Raw genomic sequence first — 18,988 nt, forward strand, 5'->3', positions numbered from 1 at the left:
GAGGACAACAGGATCAGTTAACAACATATGTCAGGTGTTTGGTTCTCATATTTTGATGGATAGAAAATATTCCCTAGAGTACTAAGGGCTTATGTTTAGCAGACTTCAAAGAAATTTGTGAAGACTCACTATCCTGTTGTTTATTTTATTCTGCATACATTCAAGTCCCCTGCAAAAAGCATTTCCTAAGAGAAACACATAACCCTTCCTTTGTTAGTCCTTGTGGTTCACCTGCTTGTCTGAGTCTGATGTTCCCGACCAGACAATTTTGAATTTTGTGAAGTATAAACAGAGTTGTATTTGGTCTCCAATAATCTGACTAGTGCTTGGCCCCATCACAAAGGCTTTATTTGCTTTGCATTTTCCATTTAGGTCTCAAAACATCATTGAGATCAGGGAACGTTAGTGCTGTTTTATAGATGAGGCACAGAATTCTTAAGAATCTTAATCCAGTTTACAGATAGGTCAGTGACAGAAGTAGGGGATGAAACTCAAGAGCCCTAATCCAAGGCTCAGGTGTCATAATCTCATTTTAAATGTGTCTGCCATGTCAGGCTGCATATCTGCTCAATGATTCTCTGTATCTAATCTAGAAGATTATACAATTTGTTTGTGGCTTGTGGTAAAATTTGGGGTGTTCAAAGAATTTTTCATTATTCTTGTGGTCAGCTAAAAGTTATTTTCATTCCTACCTGTCTTTATTTCCTGTCAAGCAGAATAGTTCAGAAACTGGAGAGCCACCTTGGCTGTCAGCTCCCAGCTCAACCTACCTAGCCCAGGCATACGTGCTTGCATAGAACAATGATGTGTCTTGGGAGGAGTCCCCAGGACAGCATGTAGTTGTTGTGTTAACTCTGGTATCTCACACTGCTGCAGGCAGAAGACTGGATCAGTGAGCGCATGCAGAAACTAGAGGATCCTTCCATACAAGACCCTAGCAGTCTGCAGGACAAAATGAAGCTGCTGCAGAAACATCAGGTCTTTGAGGCAGAGATTCTAGCAAATGAAGAAATCATCACAGCTGTTAATAAGGTAACACTCTTTCACCCTGCTAGTGTTTTCACAGATTATTGCTGGTTATCCAGAGAAGGACAGATAGTTGAAATGAAAAGGAAGGGAAAGCTTGTTCACCACTTCTATCTCAGTTATCCCTCTTGTGTGACAAGAACCCAGTTGCTATGCCATGGAAATGTAATACTGTTAACTTACAATAGAGAGATTTGTTAATTGCTCTATCCAGGGAATTACTATCTTTCCTTATTGCCCAAATAGGGAGATATCACTGACTTCTTCCTTGCCTGGGGTGATTACTCCTACAAAAGTTAAATAGGATTTCATGCCTAGTTTGTGAACAATCTTGTTGAAACTGGATGAATCACATAGCTGAAGGGCACAATCATCTCTAATACCTGTCTTGGTGCTTCCTCTCCATGAAGGTAATTCCTGGAAGGGAAATACTCAAATCCTAGTGTTCTTGATTCCTTCCAGATGTAAAAGCTTTCCAGCTGAGCAGTATCATTTGGGCAGTGGGAATTTACATTAGTAATCTATTGTGCAGGCCAGGTTAGGAAAGTAAGAGAGTCCCTTCTAGAAAGCTCATGTAACATGTCACATTAAAAATTAGTAGCAACCTTAATTTCTAATTTCTTTTTCTGAATGTGAAGAAAGGCGAAGCCCTGGTATCAAAAGGCCACCCAAAATCAGGAGAGATCCGTCGCCGGGTCCGCATGCTTCAGGAGTGTTGGGAGAAGTTGAAGAGAGCTGTTGCTGCTCGTGGAAAGATGCTGGAGGATAGCCGGGACTTCCTGGAGTTTCTGCAGAAGGTGGACCAGGTGGAAGCCTGGATCAGGGAGAAGGTAAATGAATTCTAGTATGTAGCCCAAGCAGCACACTAGAGACTTGCTATTTAGCAGTGAACATCTGATAAATGTGTTATCTTCCAGGGTATTTTCTTAGTGGCTTTTGCCTGGAGAATCATTACATGTTCTACAAACAATATGAAAAGAACAATTCAACAAATTCTAGAAATTTTCTGGAGTGTTACCATGCCAGAGTCAGTTGGACAGTATTAGCGCATGTTCCCATGTAAAATGTGCACATAGAGATTCTGATTATCATGGTCATCCTGTGTGTCACTATCGAGACAGAGAAATGAAAGCAGGCTAGGATGGAAGAGACTTGAAGCTTTTGCCAAGCAGGCACTCTCATTGTGTATCAAATGTGAAAGTTTCACTTTGCAAGAGTGAAGGGAGTTTCACTTGATCCACTTGATACAAAGATCAGTGGCATCCACACTCGTTGCTTTCTGACCTCGCCGAAGTGGGAAGCTAGGTGTGGCTGGGTAAGGAGTCCGATATAATTAAACTCAGTAACAGCAGACTGTTATTAAGGAAGGGATTCTGTATTGTAGCGCTGGGGTAGCACTGGGGATAGCTCCACCATAAGTGCTGCAACCATCTGGCAGACTTTTAGGGACTATAAACCGTAAAGTTATACATATTCGTAAGATTTCTGAGAAATCATTTACATATACATGAGACTTCCTGGAACTCGTTGATATATGCAAATGTCTGGTCTACATGTGCAGTTGTCTTCCCTGGTGGTCTTTGGATGGTCGTAGGGGTCTTCAGATGAAGGCTTGTAGTCTTCTTCACTGCGCCCACTGATTGACCTTTACTACTGCGCAAACTCAGTTCTGGGATCAATAGACAATATCCTTTGAGGCTATTGTTACCATCCTCTTGTAACTTTCTTATCTCTATGGTCAAGTGCATCCGTTCTCAAGACTGAGTTGTCTACCATGAGGTTATCCTGATCCCCCTTATCTTACACCCATCCCTTACCTTACAACCATCTGGATCCACTTCTGTTCAACTAAGTATCTAAGGTACACACAACATCTTCCTTGGTTTTGGGGCCTTAACCCTTCCACACTAAGTCTTCACTCAGAGATGACTTCCATAATCAGTAATAGATCGGAGAGGGTGTTGTGACTAAGTCTCATAATTATCTAAAGATCAGATCAGAAGAGACCACTTCAGAAGCTGTAGGTTGGTGATTGACAGATGCATCACGGAACTTACTGCATCAACATAAGCATTGGGTTGTGCTGTGTTCTTATACTCTTAACCTGAATGTTTGCCTGTCTGCTGCTTATTTCCTCAGGAAGTCATGATTAATGTAGGTGATGTGGGAAATGACTATGAACACTGCCTGCAGCTCATGAAAAAGCTGAATGAGTTTCGTGGAGCATCATCAGGGGTAAGAGGTGTTTTCCATGCACATTTCTTGCATGGCTGGAAGAAGCAATTAACTTTTCAGCCTAACAGTATATCCAGGTAGCAAATACAGTTACAGTACCCTGAGGAGGGGAAAGATGAGGAGGGTAGGAAGCACTGCCACTTTATAAGCCATTAACAAAGACAGAATTTTCCCTCATTGTGCCTTCTGCTTTGATGATGTCGTGGCAGAGCTGTCAGGCGCCCATGACACAACCCTAGAATTTTTGATTGCATTACGTGACTGGAAAGCTGTCTGTGTGAGCCTGAATTTGAGCACATTTGCAGTTCGGTTCATGCAGTCTGCAGAGTCACAGTGAGTTCCATCCAAAAGTGCATTAAAATTATTATTTCAGCCACGTTTGTTTGAATCAGAAAGTTGATACAGACCTTCCATGAAGAAGCCTGTAAAATAATTGACCGCTTTCTCCATTTCTCTCCTTTATTTCTGCCTTCCTGTTGTCCTGAGAAACAGTCAACTTTCTCATATTCCTCCATTCAAATGAAACATGTTTATTTGGGGGCCTTTGTTTATACCGCACGTGTGTTTAGTCATGAATCGTAATGTTAATAAGTGGACATTTAGTAAAATAGAGCAATGGATAACACTTTGGGTAGCAGCCATGTGACAAGATAGCTGCACAGTTCACCCCTCTGTGCTAAGATCTCTGACCCTGTTTTGTGGTGCTGAGTCATACCAGCTGCCTCTCTGGCCCCAGTGAGATGTGCTAACCTGGGCACCAAACCTGGAACCTTGAAAATGCTGGGGAACAGGTCCTGCCACAACCAGGGCCCTCTATGATATGCTTCAGCTCCCACCATGAGAGCTGTGAGGCCGTACATCGAGGGGATGCGTTTGCCGCAGCCTCTGGTTCTCTCTGTGTGCACGGCTACAGATGTGGACTGACAGGTGTGAGAGTCACGCAAGAAAGATTGCTGTGCTGATTTGCTAGTCTGGAAGCTGTGAGGAAGGTCTGGAAAGAGGTATATTAGGACTTTGTGTCTACTCTGTGTTCTTTTCTAATATTTATTATGCTTTGCCTGTTAGCTTATTGCCGATTCCTGTTATGGTAGCTCCCATCTTCTATTTTTTGTTGCCTAAAAGCAGAAGGAGACAATCCTGTTCTGTGGAAAGTAACAGTATAGATATGCCTCACACCTGGAAGAAAACCCTTGTCTCCCCTTTCCAGAGCCTGGCAGAATTTCCTGTGACAGTGCATTAGTAGTTGATTTAGGTAGAGAGTCAAAATACTCAGCTTCAGCACGAGGGCGTTAGCGAAGAGACCTTCACTGGCCCTTCAGTCCTCACCAGCTGAACTGTGAGCTAAGGGATGGAGCAAGGGCTCTGCTAGAGCCAGCCAAAAGAAGGATGCTGAAAGATGCAGGAACACCCCAGTTCTCTAGTCAGATAACACTCTAAATAGGAAGGTCTCCTTAAACTAAGGCAGATTTTATGTCCGCAGGAAACTCTTAGCCTTAGATGCTGTCAGCGTGTAGCCACTGCTCCTCTGCCACTGTGAACACGACTCCTGCAGAAAAAGGCTGGGACAGTGACACCCTCATGGCTAATGCTTAGTTATACAGTACTTCACAGGTGTGATACACACAGAAGCAGGCAGGTCCTGGCACAGCATGTCCAGCCAGCCAGTCTCGGTTTCCACAGTAGGCAGATCTGAGATCAGGGTAGGGAGCAATCATCCTGCGTTGATGGCAGCCAGATTTTCTACTCATATTCTGTCACATTGTGCTGCTGTTACTTCCCCGGAGAGGCGACTACAGGGTTTCTGAAGAATATCTGGCTGGTCTGCTGGTTTCTCTTGTTTACTTTATGGCTCTGTATAATTGTAAAGCACATATGGAAGCATGCACATTGGTTTGGACGTAGCATAAATAAAACACAAATGGAGTCAGTACTTCTATTAACAGTGTGCTGGCATCCTGCAGCTGTGTTTCTACTACACCAGTGATTAATGTCTCCCTGCCAAGCTTGTGATTTACTGGTCTTAGAAAAACAGAGAATGTTTTTGAATCTTAGAGTAGTGTTCAGTGTTGGCTGTCCATCATGCGCCAAAAAAACAATTATTCCACTATAGTCCAGATGATACGTGCAATGTGCAAATATTATCCTTTCTTTGGTACATACCCGGGAAGCAAATTGCCTTGAAGACTCTGTATACCTTTTAAAATACAGTGGTGTTGCTTTAGAAGAAAGCGCAATGGCATGGGCCGTCTGGGTTTCTTAGGTCTGTAGATTTTAAGCCTGTTGTCCACAGTACAGAAGGCACTTCTGGACAGAAGCCTGTCTAGAAAAAAAGCGAGTACTGGCACACATCAGCAGTTCCTCAACAGCCACCTATGTAACCAGCAACTGCACCTATGTTTCTTCAGCAAATGAGCCCCTGCTGGGATTCCTGGCTTAGAAATGAAGCTCCAAGGGTCCTCATTTAGACCTAGATCATTGTTGTATTTGTAGTCATTAATGTTCTTCCTTGCCTTTACTGTCTTCTCATCAGGGACTGGTAACACCAGCAGTTGTAGCAGAGCAAAGCCCATGTGTCTGAAATGTTTGGTAGTGAGGTAAATCTCTTGCTTGTTGCTGTGACTGCTGGTTTTCACATTGCAGTGGAAAACTCAGTAACAAGCATTTCAAACATACACCTTTGTTCCTTTTCTGACTTTACAGGAGATGACAGTGGATGATGCTCACATCAAGGCTATCAATACGCTGGCCATGAAATTGGAGAGACAGAACAAGGAAGAAACAAAGACGATATATGAGCGCCGGAAGCAGCTCAGCGAGAAGTGAGTATGCTTTTAAAGCTTCTGTGTAAAGCAAAAACAAGAAGGGAAGATGAGGTGTCTTGGGCTGGGGTAAATGGGGGATTTGCAACGTGTATTTCCTTCTTTAATATCACGACTACCAGCCATCAGACACTGGAGTTGCCTTTTGAGACTGTCAGAGCAGTTAGCCAGAAGGATTTCTAATCCAGCAGGGGCAAAGTCGTGTTTCTAGCCTTGGAGGCAAACATGCCACTTTACAGCACTTCACACACTAGATCCATGAAGCTTCCATCTGTGCACATAATTGTCCTGGTGAAACGCATATTGCTTTTGCTACTTCACAGCCCACTAGCTAAGAGCCAAAAGCATGAACATAGGGATTGTGAGGTTATTGAGAGTTTAGGGAAACCGAATTGGTACTTTTTAGCTTTTAACCCCCAAACCATCCTGAAAACTTGGAATAAATATAGCCAGCTAGTCTTGTCAGGCTGATGCTTTATCTCTGTGATGTGTCCCCTGTTGTGGGGAATTGGAGATCAATACATAAGGTAGTTCAGAAATCCTGTCTTTTTACTTAGATCTGAGCATTATGAAACTCAGCTGTAGAAATCCTTACCTCTGTAATGCACCTCTAAAGTATTCTTTTCAATAAAAGGTGGAACAGTTTCCATGGTAACCTGAATGCATACAGGAAGAAGTTAGAGGGAGCTCTAGAGATTCATGCCTTAATCAGAGAAATTGACGACATCACAGAGAGAATTACTGAGAAGGTAAGTTCTCAGATTTTGACTAATTGAAATGCGAAAATGTTATATTTGGCCAACAGTGATAAACCTAGGTGTGCCCATTGCTAGAGGGATACTGAGTATCCAGCAGTGACCTTTGATAGTTGTCTGTGTATCAGGTTTGTAGGAAGGCTGAAATGTCATTAAACACTGCAGATCACCAACTTTAAGGCATTCACAGCTAAAAAGGTACATTTGAACTGTATTGTGAGAAATGACACAGTAGAGTCTGCAATAAAAAGGGATCTCTCTTTCTTTACCTAATGAGAGGTTACAAAGGAGATGAAGCTGGACTCTTCTTGGAGGTTCATAGTGAAACAGGCAGAGTCAGCGTGTACAAATGGCAACAAGAAAAGTTCCAAATAGATGTAAAGTGGAAAAAAAACCCCCACAATGAGAGTGATCAAACACTGGAACAAGTTACCTGGAGAGACTGTGGGTTCTCTATCCTTGGAAACATCCAAATCTCATCTAGCAATCTCATCTAAGGTGGCCCTGCTTTGGGCAGGAGTTGGACTAGATGATGTTCAGAGGACCCTTCCAAACTAAATTATTTTGTGATTCTAATTAATGGTCTCTTGTCAAAAGGTATTGCCTAAAATACTTTTAGTATTAGGTGAGTAGTTGCTATATCCAAAGTAGTCATCCATGGTTTCTTCCACAGTCAATAGAAAGAAGCAGGTACTTCTAGAGCTCAGTGCGTCTGACCTATTTCAGATGTCCTCTTGAGGATGAGATAAAACATGTTCCAGCAGTCTGTCTTTCCACTAACTGTAAGGAGAATTACACAAGTAATTAAGTTGCAGCTTCTTTGCATTTGTGAACTTCTCCATGTGGTCTGGTGAATCCTTCCACAAGGAATGAACACAGGCAGATGCGGTAAGTAGGATAGAAATCGGAGAAGCTAAGGGACTGGTGTCTGGTTTTTGCTGTGTTACTGACACAGGTGTGCACCTCCTTCAGACAGTGCTGAGCCAAGATGGTTCTGAATACCATAGCCGGTTAGATGAGCCACCATAGAGCTTTTTCTGAATTATCTCCTTAGCTTGAATATAGCGATTCCTATTGATCCAAATTCAAAGCTAGCTCATTCAACAGTAGCTTGCATAGCTCTCCCTGCTGTGCAATGCAGACATGTTAAATGTGCATTTGAGGAGTTGTATAAAAATTGTATTCCTTCAGATAATCGAGGTAAAAATGCATATCTTGGATCATAATTTTGAGATTAATAGAAGAAAAAGGCTCTATAAAGCCTAATTATTTCATCCACATAACTAATGGTACTAAGTTAATTGTAAGTCAGTAGGCAGATACTTAAGGTTACAAGGTTGTTGGTTTGAAGTTTTTATAACAACTTCTACAAATGCGTTCTTCATTGTATGGGATTTCATTTCTCTTAGGATTCTGAGTGTGAATTTTATTTTCCGTATTTTCATAAAACATACTTGAAAATTTATGTGCCACATTTCAATGGGAAATATTTGGCTGTTTGGTGTAAGGGAAAAAAGGGAAAAGAAAGACTGAGAGATGCAGGGAAGCATTCCTGTCTTTGTTTTACATGTGAATGGCCAAAGGCACCTTACATAGAATTGCCACTGTTCAAAGAGTTGTGAATTCTTGTTCAGTCTGGGTAAGGAGTGCAGACAAGGTGCCCTGTTGATAAGAACATTCAGGAGGCAATACAAAAAAGTGAGGGAGGAGACTATTTGAAAGAATTATGATATGATCCTTTTGCTTTTTTGTCATCTTCACCATTTGCATCTGCCCCCTCCAGAGTGTACTGATACAAGCCCTGGATTATGGGAAAGATGTGGAAAGTGTGGAAAACCTGATTCGAAGGCATGAAGAAATGGAGAGAGAAATTAGCATTATTAAGTCCAAAATGGAGGTAAGAAATTAGGAAGTGTAGAGGATACTGTAAAAAAGTTGATATTTGCTTCTTGGGAACAGTACAACAATCAGCATGATTTACTAGTGTGAATTGCACTGCAATGGAAATGCAGCACAAATTTTTTTCCCAGTAAGATACTGTGCTGCTTAATCCTACTTTATTATATCAAATGATATTCTTTTAATGCAACAAATCTAAGAAAAGTCCATTTTTAACATGTTGGCTGATTCTCTGGTCCTCACCTACAAGCTAGACTGGACTTTTTGACACTTTTGAAAAGTGTGGAATCCAAATTAAACTCTACATCTTTCCCTCAGTTTCTGTACTGATTTGAACCAAAATCATGACTCTAGTTCTGTTTAGAACTAAAATGCAAATCCCACAGTGTATGTAGTTTTCTTACATACACATCAAAACCAGAACTCTTTGGTTCTAATTACCTGCCTGATCAGCTCTGGCTTTTTTGAAATGACCAGTTTGCATCGTTTAGGACTAATGTTGAGTGTTAAATATGGGTCTGACTTCCTATGTAATGGCATATTTTTTAACAAAAAGAGATGTTTTCAGCTAAACCACAGAAGCAGAAATCCTATGTCAACTTCTCATGGTTTTCACTGTTGGTTACAGCTTTAAGCCTCTTCATATAGAACTTATTTTTGCAAACTTTCCCTAAACTTTTTTCTTCACAGTAGTATGCAAATGGTGACTATGTGTGTGATACCTTAACACATTGTGACTTTGTTAGCCAATTTTCATATGAAAAGTGGGTGATGACTAGTCAACATTCCACAGATAGCATTAGCAAGGCTGTGCAGGGGAGTGCTGCGTGGAAACAAAGATGAGCAAGGTTTGGGTTTGGTGTGGGGGTGTTTTGTGGGGTTTTTTTCCATGCTATCATAAATACCATGTACAAAGTATAATATTTGTACTTTTCCTATGGATTAAAACCAGTCTGGCATATTCTCCTTTCTGCATGATTAAAAATTCTTCATTTTCATCAATTTGATGGAGTTTTACAAGAAAGATACCAACTTTAAACCCGGGTTGGTGAGCGTTCATTACTGTTTATCAGGCTGTGTTAAGGAAAACAGCATCAACTAGAAGTCTACACTGAAAATTGCGTTTTGATGCTGCTGTTAGCTGAGATAGATACAAAAGATTTCTGAGTCTTCTGCTGAAAGGCAAATCTGGTTGCTTCTGTGTACTACCACATATTCATGGGTTTTTTTACCCTTAGATTAAGCTAATAGAGGTTACAATTAGCACTTAATTGTCCTCTATGTTTGTCTCTATTCTGCAAAACTACTTACTTAATTGTAAATTTAACATTTGTGCATGTAAAGGAACACACACCTCTCTTTCTTCACCTGAGTGGTTGCACAATGCATATAGTAAGTCCCTTTGTGTATTTTGTTATTTTGATTTAAGTATCTGGTTTTGAAAACTGGGATCTTAAAATGAACTACTCCTGAAAGGCAAACTCAGAACAAATACAAGCTCTTGGCATAAATTCACCCCACTGTAAATCTCTTCCCAGCCATTGGAATTGGAATCTTTCCGCCTTTCCACAAGGAATCCATCCATAAATGTCAAACTGACTATGAAGCAACAGGAGATGAAAAACAACTGGCTACGACTCCAGGGACAGGCCAAACAAAGGTAAGACTTCTGATGATCTGTGTATCTCTTGGGAGGAGCACAGTTGCTCCCTGGGGTCTCAAATCTACTTGCTGGAGGCCTTATAAAAGTTTTTGAGGATCCTTTACAAAGTTTATACAGGCAGCTAAGGCACCTGCATTGGAATAAGTGTGACTTAGTACAAGAAAAGTTCCACTGATGTGACTCTGGGAAAACTAATACAGTGAGTTTGTGGTTTATCCCACTAAATAATGTTACTAAAATTCCTCCAGATGATCCAATTGAATCTATCATGAAGCCTTTGTGAAAGACTTACTTTTGAATGGTTCTAGAAGATTTCTTTCCTCTTGAAGCTTTCCCGAACAAGAAAGACTTAGGCCTGAGCTGTAATCATTGCTGAAAGCAACAGCTAGGAAGGCTTTTTAACCCTTCTTGTCCTAATGAACTGGCATAGAAAATGAGGTATGCTTGTTATCTCCAATGTAGCATGCATCACCTGTGATTTTGGTTTGACCATTAGGAGCTGTAACAGAAAGCTAGGAGGCTTGAATTCACTTCATACGGCTTCTCCTTGGATACCTTCCTCTGCAAATGGGGAGGGAGAGGCAGCTAGATAATTCTGTGTTGGATAATAGTGAACTGCACATTGTGTGGCAGGAAGGAGAAGCTGGCAGCCTCGTATCGGTTGCAGAAGTTTAACTTGGAGATGAAGGAGATGCTAGATTGGACCCAAAACATCAGAGGTTTGATGGAAGCGAGGGGGCTTCCTAAAAGCGCAAATGAAGCAGAAAGCATGATTGAGGAGCATCAGCAGAGAAAGGCAAGTATCATTTTTGCTTCCAGTTATACTGGGAATATTTCCAATGGGAATTAATTGCTGCAGACATAGCAGAATTTTGCTGCATGCACCTGTCAATAACATGGTGAAAAGACTGTGAAAACAGTAACAGGGTAGAAGCAGAAGTCACCTACGTATTGACAGAACATTTACCACATGGGCTGTTTGGCAGCTCATGTCTCTGCAAAGGGTGTCAGAAAGCCCCATTAGCTCTTGTCTATACTGCTGTCCAACCCTATAGGTAAAAAGCTGGGTCAGTATCAAAACACACTCACTGCTGATCTCTTTATCGAGATTACCAAAAAATTAATGCCAGTTAATTCTAGCTTTGAGTTAGATTTTGTCATGCAAACTCCATTTGCCTGGGAGGAAAACAGCAGTTTGTCTAACACTGGGCAGTAAATTACCATTGGATGGTACTACACATTCAGTTCTGAAACACTTCATATCCCAGTACTGATTACCACATGATCTTTTGGTGGCTTATTTGGCTAATATTTTTGGTGAATTTTCTAAAAGGAGTTATATTGTTAATTAACCCTAGAAAACAATTAATATTTTGCTTTTTCCCAAGCATCATAGCTATTTTTCAGCTGTTGGCTTTTCTTTGCAGTTACGTGGTTTTTTTTTCTAAAAATCATGTTCCCAGAATCATGACTAATATCCAGTGCTTTGTGGGTCACATTATTAGCATGAATGGTTTGTAGATTCTGATTAGTTTTCTAGACTTGAATTTAGTATGAAGTACCTGAAGTCATCTTCTTTTTCAGAGTCTTCCACTTTAGCAATGCTCTCTCACGTCACAGATGTAACCATGTTTTTGCTAATAATTCTTTGTCCCAATAGGAATACCCAAACACACTGATGCAGTGTACTCCAAATTTAGATGGTAGCAAGATCTAAGGCTTTAGTATCTGTTAGTAAACAGAAAAGCAGGAATCCAGGCAATATGTTCTTTTGTATTGGGGTGACTAAAATAATAGGCAAGTGGAGGGTGGTTTTTTTTCGTTCAGGTTAGTGGCTCAAACCAAACTTTTTAGGAGAGAATAGAGTTGAACACAAGTTGCTGATGCGAATTAAACAAATAGGATGGCTATCTTTACAGTTTCGTTACTTATGATTGAACAGCATTACCCCCCAGAAACGCCCTAAACCCAGCAGTTAAATTTCAGACATTTAACAGTACATGTCATGGGTTTTATGGTGGTTTATGAGTTAATACATGGTATTATTTCACAGCATGGTTATTTTTATTTTCAAATCAGTTACATTAGGAATTCCACATTCAGTTTGCAGGGGTCATGGTTGCTTGCACTGCTTTCACCTTCAGGATTCAGTATGTAGGCATAACTTAATTCCTCAGGGTAAGGGCAAAAGTTAAATATATTTCATTTTAACACCACAGAATAAAGTAAAACAGTGTCTTTAATGTAATAATCTGATGCCATCTTATTTGGCAGGAGAGGAAAGTTTCTTATAAGAACCACCTTTATGTAGGAAGACTGGGAGGGTATGGTATTATGGGTGCTCAAAACGGTGTTCATTTATATCTAAGCATTTTCTAATCTGTTTCAAATTTAATCCCAATTTTGATTTGTATGAGACCAGTTGTTCCTAGAGCAGTATAGTCATTTATTGTCCATATTTGTTTTCTCTTAGGCAGTTCTGTGCTCTTTCAGTAACATAGCTCAAAGATGAATGATTTTCCATACAAATATTAGTGTTGGAAAGTTACAGCCCATATTCTTCCCCTGAAGGCTTGTATTCTGAATAACTGGCGTTCTGTAAACCCTTGACATCAACGTTAGTAATATATTTTAGGAGGAGATTGAAGCACGAGTGGAAAGATTCAACTCTCTCGGTAACTATGGTCAAGAACTTGCCAATTCTGGTCACTACGCAACCCCTGAGATTCACCAGTCCCTCTCCAGACTACAGCAAGCCTGGTCTCAATTGATCCAAGCATGGCAGGAGCAATATAGAAAATTGTTTCAGGCACAAGTTTTACAGGTGAGTAGAAAAACATTCAGCAGAGAATGCACATGCCACTGACAGCTTTCATCTGTATAAACAGCAAATTTCTAAGATGGTACAATGAAAGTTATACATTAAACACTGGGTATTATTAGTGTGTTTCACCGGTTTCTGGGAGGCGTGCTGAGAGCCCAGCACCTTCAGTGATGGCAGGTCTTTAGAAATTGTGCCTTTACAAATCAAAGAAATTTCTGTGGCATATGGGCTCATATGTTTTTCAAAGGCTATAAAACTTAGTGAAATGCGATCAGACTGTCATGCAGCTGGCAAAAGGCATATACTTAAAATGGAACATCACTACCCTACCGAAGTCTATAACCTCACAGAAAAAACATGGAGACAAGCAAGTATTTTTTTTTTAAAAAAAAAAATCTGAAGAAAAATTTAGCATGGACAGAATACTGTATTTCTTTCCCTGGCTTTTTTCTAAGAAAAGAACTGGTTTGGCTGCAGTTTTCCAGAAATACTTCCCTGTAACAGTCATCTCACTTTCAACATTTCTGCTCAGATGGCTTGTTGGCAAAAGTTAGAAATAGCTGAAACGGAGATTTTACAGTAGGGAATGTCAAGTACCTTAAATAACAACTGGTGCTACTAGTCCCATCTAAACTGCTTCATATATATATATATATATGAAGTCATGTGGACAGGGCTGATTTCATGCTTCTTTATGCATTACATTCTACTTATTTCAGACCATGTTAACCATCCTTTCTACTGGCCAGTTACCTCACACACAGCACTCTTCTACACTATCAGTAAACAAGCTACCAGTACTTGTATTGTGTCCTATGTCTTAGACCCCCAAAAATGATACTATAAAGGAGAAAGTTACAATAATAATTGTTATGCATGTGGGTTTTGTGGCATCTAATGCTTATTGCCATGTAGTGCTATGCAGTTTGGGGTTTTTCAGCATACTCTGCCAGTGTCAGGTTTGCCTCTGCTTTACACCATGTTTATGACTGCTTTTTTTCCCCTATACAGAAATTCTATGGCTATGTGGAACAGACTGAGAGCTGGCTCAGCAGCAAAGAGGCCTTCCTAGCTAATGAGGACTTAGGGGTAGGTGCTCTGAGAAATTACAGTTTTCTCTGCAATCAGTCTGGAGGAAAGGGAGCTGTGAAGTATGATGATGTGCTCTGACCCTCCCTGTGATCTTTCTCCTTCTGAAGTTGCTGCTCTGTCTTGTTGACAGTTTAGGATCAGATTTCTTTCTTTGATAGTTTACAGAGGATAGGATTCTCAGCCTCAGGAGTAATGAAACAGTCCAACTACTCCAATTATAGCAGGAAAATGAGCCTGCATCTCTCTAGCTGGTCATATCTGACACAAATACACTTGCCAGCAGTGTGCAAATCATCACTGCTGTCACTGCTGATGCATCCGGCGTAGCTTTAAATTTACCTGTCTCAGGTACCAGTAACACTGCAATAACTGAAACCGCAGACTGATGCATGGGTTGCAAAAGCTGTGCAGGATGCTGGATATACATCCTGATACTTAGCTTACCCTGCACCTTGTACAGGTAGTGCTACCAAATTAGTTGTGTCTGCAGGAACTACAATTACATTTCAGAGTTTGGTGTAGATATAATTGGTGCAAATAGTATGAAAAACATATAGCACTAGTGGCTGGTGTCTGTCTCTAATTTTCAGCCTGGAGGCATGTATTTATAGTCTCTCCATTGAAGTATATGAGTCTTAGAAGGAGCCACCCGTTTTCCAGTCATATTAAGCTCAGTAATGTACAGAAAATGCTCTGTGAGTACTTTTCCTTCCAATGACTCATGTAAGCACCCAGAAGTTTGGATAGTATTTTTTTTTTTCTGTGCCATTTGATGTGAGCTTTATTGCTTCCTTTAGAATAGTGGGAGATCAGAGTTTATTGTGGCAACAACATTTTGACACCACTGATTCTAAAATTAAAAGTGCAGAGGGGTGCTGAAAAGGGAACTCTTGACTCATTAAGCTTGGGATTCACAAATGTTAAAGTAGTCAAATTCTGTGTTTCTCTCCAGATTAACTGTAATGTCAGACTCCAGTCCTCACATTCAGATCTGGATCTGAGCTCTTCCAAATTCCATGGGTTGAAACCGAGGCTCTAATTTTAATCTCATTCTATGATATATTTGTTCACTCTAACTGATCTCAGTCTGATCTCAGTTTGATCTCAGATAACATGCAGAAGAAGCTAAGCATCAGCCATTAATTCAGTTTTGACACTGAAGGAATGGCCTCAGGCCATGCATAGAACATTATTTAGGTCCCAAGTTTTGGATTCAGTGCCAGTAAATTTCAAAGACCAATACATTTTCTTGACAGCTTGCAAATGTGGGGTAAATGCCATTTAGTTTCTGGATTATGGGTGTTGTAGGTGAAAAAACTCTGAAAACAGCTTCCCTTTGTTGAACTCTATCCAGGACTCAGTGTCTAGTGTGGAGAGCCTACAGCGGAAACACACGCAGTTTGAAAAAACCCTGGAAGCTCAGATGGAGAAAATTGATGAGATGGCTTCATTTGCTCAGCAGCTAATGCAGAACAAGCATTATGACTCGGACAACATCAGCAACAGATGCCAGGCTGTTCTGAGGAGGTGAAGTTAAACCCTTCCCGTGTCAACCACCCATCTATTTTGCAGTGAGACTCTCCCCATGTAACTAATATCTTTTAAATGATTTGAGAACCATAAACTGGTTTGCATTTACTCAGCTTTGCACTTTGCCCTGTGGTCTTGCCAAATTGGCCAGAGTCTAGTCAGTATTTCGTTTGGAGGTTTCTGAAATACAGTTGAGGGGGGAGTGCGATTCAGAAAAAGGCGTTGTAGTTCTGTATCCTGGCCTGGCCTTAGGGACAGTGTTGCAAAGAAAAGACAGAGGCCTGCTGTGCCATTAATACTTCATTATCATTAAATACCATCAGGAAAGGTCATTTGCTACACGAGTGCTTTTTCACTGCTCTAATGGGGTTGATCTTAAAGCCCTGCTCAAATTGTCTGTTAGGGAATTTGCAGTTTTTCTGATCAGATCTTGCTCTTTCATGTGAATTACTTTTTCTCCTGGCACATTGCATATTTCTGATCTTAAGCAAATGCTGACAGTAGAAGCAGTTATATTCAGCGCTATGGCATATGAAAATATATACGTAAAATTTATGAAGAGGGATTGAAGATCCATTATGATTCAAGTGAACATATGAATTTATTCATATGATCATACTATGAACTATTAACATGAATAAAGTGCTGCTTTGGAAAAACACTTGGAAAAAAGATGAAAGGATGTTGTAGTTTTGGTTTATCAGTGACAAATACCATCATACTCATAGGCTTTCTATATAAGAAAGATGCTGAATTTATGTTCTGTTGTACCCTGAAAGGCAATAATGGTGATTCCTAGAGGCAGATATCATATATACAGAATCTGTGTGTATTTTAAACATACCTATCTGCTAGTAATCCTTCCTATAGTGTCCTGAGCATCTTCTCTGATGGTCTAAATAATTGGAGGCTGCGTATTATGGACATTTCTCTCCTAGAGAATGGAGGGTTAGAGCATGTGTCGTTTAGAAATGAAAACTGAAAACTCTTACTCTGTCTAATTCATTCTGTGGCTTTTACACATCTGTCTTCATCTCAGAAAAGAGAAACTGCTGGAGAATGCTGCTGCTCGCAGACATCTGCTGGAGGAATCAAGGCTTCTGCAGAAGTTGCTGAGGAATTCCTTTGAGGTACACAGGATTCATGGTATTCTGTTTTCTTAAAACATACTGCGCTGCATAGATCTGAATCCCTGAAGGGATATACTGTGAGAAAAATCAAGGAAGTGAGTCTGGAATGGGATGGTATTGGGAAAGATGAGGATAAGAGTGAAGGGATATTTGTCTGCTTTCAAAGTCACAGCTTCCCTTCAGTCACCGGATGAAAAGATCTACTGTGAACTGGATGCCAGCAAAATGCAGAAGAAATAAATGCATTAAAAAGGAATATGCTACCATTTTAAAATTCATGGGAAGAGACAAATCAGTTCTTTTCCTGTGAGATACTGATAGTGGGTTAGAAATAGGGAGATAATTGCCCTTTCTTTCCCATGCACACATGTGCCCATGCACTTTTTCACTGCTTGGGGACTGTCTCATGGAGACAGCCCCCTTTCCAGGTAACAGTGCTGGTGAACAGATAAGGGGGGTCACTTCATTATGAAAGATGGGAGGAGCTTTGGGAAGTAGAACCTCAGAAAGACAGCTCATTTGTGTCCCTGCTCACTGGTCCTGTGTTTTATACATATTAGAGGAGAGCCTTGACAGGTCGGAGCTGAAGAAACACTGGAGGTTTTTTCTACTTCTGTTCTTTCCTCTCCAAAGGTAGCTGCCTGGATCAATGAGAAGAATAGCATCGCCAAGGATGATAGCTGGAAGGATCCGAGCAATCTGCAGACCAAACTGCAGAAGCACCAGACTTTCCAGGCAGAGATCATGGCCAATAGAAATCGCCTGGACTCCATCAGATCTGTGAGAGAAACGGGGCTGATGGCAGTGGTGGGCGCTTGGCCTGAAAGGCTCTGTGGGCAGGCTGAGTTACACTGATCTCAAGCAAGCGAGGGGTGATCACTGTCCCCTCGCTGACTTTGTTGACATTCTCTCTGAGGAGACTGGGAAGCTTATGCTTTTAGTCTGTCAGTTTCTTTCAGCTTCCCTCTTACTGTCTAGTGTGAGCTTGCTGTCTGTATTCACTCTGCATGCAGTGGGAAGAGATGGGTGCCTTCGATGAAAAGGTCAGTCCACTGATGTTAGGGACTTCTGTCTGGCATGAACGCCACTTTAGAGGTACACCTGTTTCTTTCCAGCAGGGAATCTGGCTGATTGGGAGCAGAACTTCAACAAGTCATGTAAAATGTATCCAACAAAAAGGATCAAGAAGAGTTTTTAAGTGTTGCCTTCCCAGAGACATGCTTGTAAGAGAGACAGGAGGGAAGTCTGACAAGCTTTGTCAGATGCTTGGCAAAAGCTGGGATCAGATGATGAGTTTGGAAGGACAGACTGTTACATGTTTATTAACCTTATTTTCAGCACAGTGCTTCCTAGCTGTAGTTTGCAATAGATAACTAAGCAGTAGGGATAGAGTCCCTCCTCAGACTCATCTGCATCCAGTATTGTAGAAACACACTCTCCCTTTCTTTTTTTTTTAAAAAAAACCTTTTTAACCCCTCTGTGTGCAGACACAACAGGGGAGTTTAGTAGTGTAGTTAACAATTCTTTTTAATCTGTTTTTAAGGAGTTGTTTGCACAATCTCTTCTTTCTCATTATTTCCTGATGTCCTGTCTTTTTTGCTTTTTAGAGGAAAATTAACATCTGCTGTCCTGGTATAGCATCTTTGTCTTGCTGTGCCTCCTCTTCCCCATGGCAATATGTAGAAATAGCTCAGTTTAGCTTTCGAAAGCAAACTTGGTCCCAGCTTAGGATGCACCTGCAGTCTCTTCTACCTGATGGAGGTCTTGCTGTGCCCCCTCTACCTCCTCCTCTGCCAATCTGTTTGGCAACTGCAGCTCAGGGATGAGAAATGCAGACAGACTTTTGTAACATAATACAGTAGTGTAAACCTGTACATGGTTAAAAGAGGTTTTATTATCTCATACAGGTGGTGCACTTGTATGAGATAGTGCTTTCTTAACATGCAGGGAAGGGAGTAGAAAAGGACAGGTGTCTGGGCAATCTCAAACAGTGATCATATAATGTGGGACATGAC

General features: G+C 40.9%; 1 protein-coding gene across 1 annotated transcript in view; it reads left to right on the forward strand.

Moving 5' to 3' along the window:
• Positions 1-18,988, forward strand: part of SPTBN5 (spectrin beta, non-erythrocytic 5) — a 99,183-nt gene that overhangs the window by 59,776 nt on the left and 20,419 nt on the right. Inside the window, exons 36-48 of the mRNA XM_055806530.1 lie at positions 877-1,032; positions 1,665-1,856; positions 3,166-3,261; positions 5,962-6,080; positions 6,715-6,829; positions 8,619-8,732; positions 10,273-10,394; positions 11,031-11,193; positions 13,033-13,221; positions 14,233-14,310; positions 15,668-15,840; positions 16,883-16,973; positions 17,607-17,753. Coding sequence (XP_055662505.1) covers positions 877-1,032; positions 1,665-1,856; positions 3,166-3,261; positions 5,962-6,080; positions 6,715-6,829; positions 8,619-8,732; positions 10,273-10,394; positions 11,031-11,193; positions 13,033-13,221; positions 14,233-14,310; positions 15,668-15,840; positions 16,883-16,973; positions 17,607-17,753 — 1,755 coding nt within the window. The remainder of the gene's footprint in view (positions 1-876; positions 1,033-1,664; positions 1,857-3,165; positions 3,262-5,961; positions 6,081-6,714; positions 6,830-8,618; positions 8,733-10,272; positions 10,395-11,030; positions 11,194-13,032; positions 13,222-14,232; positions 14,311-15,667; positions 15,841-16,882; positions 16,974-17,606; positions 17,754-18,988) is intronic.

This window comes from Falco peregrinus, chromosome 1, assembly GCF_023634155.1.
Source record: "Falco peregrinus isolate bFalPer1 chromosome 1, bFalPer1.pri, whole genome shotgun sequence".
NCBI classification, from domain to species: domain Eukaryota; kingdom Metazoa; phylum Chordata; class Aves; order Falconiformes; family Falconidae; genus Falco; species Falco peregrinus.